The sequence below is a fragment of the Guillardia theta genome (genome assembly GCF_000315625.1).
Source record: "Guillardia theta CCMP2712 unplaced genomic scaffold GUITHscaffold_612, whole genome shotgun sequence".
Taxonomy (NCBI): Eukaryota; class Cryptophyceae; order Pyrenomonadales; family Geminigeraceae; genus Guillardia; species Guillardia theta.
This window is the reverse complement of record NW_005434109.1, coordinates 345-3,470: the sequence shown is the minus strand read 5'-3', so window position 1 is coordinate 3,470 and position 3,126 is coordinate 345. Positions and strand designations below refer to the sequence as shown.

The window sequence follows — 3,126 nt, the reverse complement described above, 5'->3', positions numbered from 1 at the left end:
CCTACGACATATTTCAGGTGTTTACTGCCCCTCCTCTCCTCTTCTCTCCTCTCCTCTCCTCTCCTCCCTTCTCCTCCTCTGCTCTCCTCTCCGCCCGGTCTCTCCTCTCCTCTCCTCTCCTCTCTTCTCCTCTCCCCTCCCCTCCCTTTCTCCCTTCTTCTCTCCTGAACTTTCCCCTCCCCTCCTCTCCTCTCTTCTTCTCTCCTCTCACATGCGAGTAGCGACCGCTCGGTGATGTCGACGAGGGAGCAAAAATCATCGCGAGAGCTCTCGCGGAGATGATGAAGGAAAAAGAAGCCCCGTTAGTTGTCTTCCGCAATGCAGGCAACTCTCTCTCTCTCTCTCTCTCTCTCTCTCTCTCTCCTTCCTCACTGCCTCCTCTCCTCCTCCTCTCATCATCCTTCTCCTGCTCCTGCTCCTGCTCCTGCTCCTGCTCCTGCTCCTGCTCCTGCTCCTGCTCCTGCTCCTGTTCCTCATCCCCCCCCCCCCACCCCGCTGTGTCTCTCTCTCTCTCTCTCTCTCTCTCTCTCTCTCTCTCTCTCTCTTTCCACGTCCCGTCTCTCTGCCACTCGCTTCCTCTCCTCTCATCTTCCCAGCAGACGCCCTGCACCTCCCCTGGCTCTCCTACGGTCGGGGCATGTGGGGGCCAGTCAACGGCCTCGCCTACCCGAGGAGCGCAAGGGTGCGAGAGAGTTTCAGCGACGCCATGCAAGAGCTGCAGGTCCCGACGCTCGAGACGTTCCCCCTCTCCGCTCCCAGGTATGTTCCAGCTGAGAGGGAGGACGGTGACGACCCAAGCAGGGCAGATCAGACGCACGATGGGCTGCACTACTTCGGTGAGAAGAGGGAGGGAGGGAGGGAGGGAGGGAGGGAGGACAGAGGAGGGAGGGGAGGTAGGCAGACGGTGGAGAAGGAGCAGGAGCAGGAGCAGGAGCAGGAGCAGGAGGAGGAGCAGGAGCAGGAGGAGGAGGAGGAGGAGGAGGAATGATGTGTTTGGCAGCGATAAATGCGCGGGATGCGCAGCTGAGGAAGGGGATGAAGCTGATGTCTAACATAGTCGGCCTCACGATTCTTCAGCTCTTCCTCAACTACTTGTGCAACGAATGAGTTCGAGCTAATCGGGATTGCGCGGATCGAGTTCGAGCTAATCGAGTTTTTTGTTTCTAGCTGTAAAATAATGTACATGAGCACCAGCTGGTCCTAGGCCTTGGCGGCAGGACGAGGAGCGACCAGACTCGTCGATCCCACGTGAACCCGCAGGGCACAAGGTGTGCCGCAGAGAGGAAGAGGAGGAGAGGAGGGAGACGAAGAGGTGGACGAGGAGGACGAGGAGGGAGAGGAGGAGGAGGAGGAGTGTGTCGCGACTTCGAGCATACCGCTCATGATGACGTCGAGCTTGCAGCCAGCGAGGGCCTTGGCAAGCTTCAGGTTGGTGATGCCCTCCTGCTCCTCCCGCGGCCCCGCTGCTCGTTTCTTGAGTCGATTTCTGAATCGCTGACGCGCCTTGAGCTCGCTCTTAGAGAGGATGGACGTCATCTCAAGCGCCGGCAACGACGTTGCTCCCTCCTCTTGCTGCTTGAACCGCATCCAGCTCTTGCTGAACAACTTGCTGCTCAAGCTCTTCTCCCCAGCGTCCTCCTCTCCTCTGCTGCTCAGCTCGCAGCTCGGAGGGATGGTGAGACTGTCCTTCTTCCTAGCCTCCAGTCTGTATCTGATGTAGAGGAACCCGTCCTCGTCCTTCCTCTCCTTGTACAGACTTCCCATGCTCGCGCTCTTTTGCACGGTTTCATTGCCGCAGAAGAGCACGACCCTGTGGTTTCTGTCCAGCTCAATCCTGGAAGCGATCGCCTTGCTCACCTGCCCTGCCGTTGTCTCGCATGACAACTTCACGCGATTGCGCAGGGGGAGCAGGCCAGGCAGTTCATTTTCTGAGTCCAGGATCACGGGGACTTTGTTGGGCGAAGACTTCATGATCTTGGAGGACTCGCAGATCCTGTAGTCAAGGGCGTGCTCATGCTTGAAGGGAGAGGTTGCTGTGACCTGCATGATCATGGTTGAAGATCGTGGGCGCTGCTATTTGATCCCGAGCAAGTGGATCAGATGCAAATGATCTGTAGGAGATCGAAGGTAGATGGAAGGGAAGGAAGCAACGAAGACGAGGAACAGTCAGGGAGGCTGAGGAGGAAGAGGAAGACTGAGGTAAGTGTGGGAGGAAGAGGATGGGGATGAAGCAGCTGCAGGAGGAGGAGGAGGAGGAGGAGGAGCTACGCGCACTTTGCTCCCGCCGCCATGGCCGCCTTCCTTTTCTTTTTGTGTTCTAAATCGGGAGAAAAGTTATAACGTTTTAAAATGTTAGCTTTTATAATTGGGAGCCGGTGATGTTGGCTGACCAGCGCTGCATGCGACCCGGGCGGGCAGCCCCGGCGGCCACAAGGATGCAGGAGATGAGGGAGGGAGGGAGGGAGGGAGGGAGAGGAGAGGATGAGAGAGGGGAGGGGAGGGGAGGGGGAGAGATACATTACCTTTGTAGGAGAGATAGATTCAAGACTCAGGCAGGGGGGAGGAAGAGGTGTGCAGTCAAGTGATGGAGGGCAAATCAAAGATGTTGAACAGAAAGGATGCTAGTGTCTGATGTTGTCTATCACAGAACAAGAGAACGGAGGATGTCAGAAGCACAAGCAACAACTGAAGAGACCTCTCATCCATCTTCAGGGGCAGCGGATTCTCTGGTCCCCTTTCTCCCTTTCTTCCCTCCTCCCTCCCTCCTCCCTCTCTCTCTGTCCCTCCGTCCCTTTCTCCATCCTTTTCCTCTCTCTCCCGCTCCCCCTTTCATGCGCTTCTTCTGACCGATCATTCAGATTCCTGATTTCGAGGATCTCAAGATCTGTGTTCGTGAGATCAGAGAGCAGCAACCAGACATCGGGGTCGCCAAGGTGAAAGATAGACCTACACATCCCTCCTCCCTCCTCCCTCCTCCCTCCTCCCTCCTCCCTCCTCCCTCCTCCCTCCTCCCTCCTCCCTCCACCCTCCCTCCTCCTCCCTCCTCCTTCCTCCTCCCTCTCCCCTCCTTCCCCCTCTTCTCTCCTCCTCCGTTTGCATCTCAGCGTCGTCCAGGTGCATGCGGCA

General features: G+C 57.5%; 2 protein-coding genes across 2 annotated transcripts; one reads left to right on the top strand and one right to left on the bottom strand.

Moving 5' to 3' along the window:
• Positions 1–637: 637 nt before the first annotated feature.
• Positions 638–1,107, top strand: GUITHDRAFT_122970 (hypothetical protein; the record flags this gene model as incomplete). The annotated part of the gene is made up of 3 exons (XM_005817739.1): positions 638–759; positions 802–836; positions 1,001–1,107. The coding sequence occupies 3 exons, from the start codon at positions 638–640 to the stop codon at positions 1,105–1,107; spliced, it is 264 nt and encodes an 87-aa protein (XP_005817796.1).
• A 600-nt stretch (positions 1,108–1,707) lies between these two features.
• Positions 1,708–2,046, bottom strand: GUITHDRAFT_83653 (hypothetical protein; the record flags this gene model as incomplete). The annotated part of the gene is made up of 1 exon (XM_005817738.1): positions 1,708–2,046. A coding segment is annotated over one exon (339 nt), but the record flags the coding sequence as incomplete, so codon positions are not given.
• Positions 2,047–3,126: the final 1,080 nt, after the last annotated feature.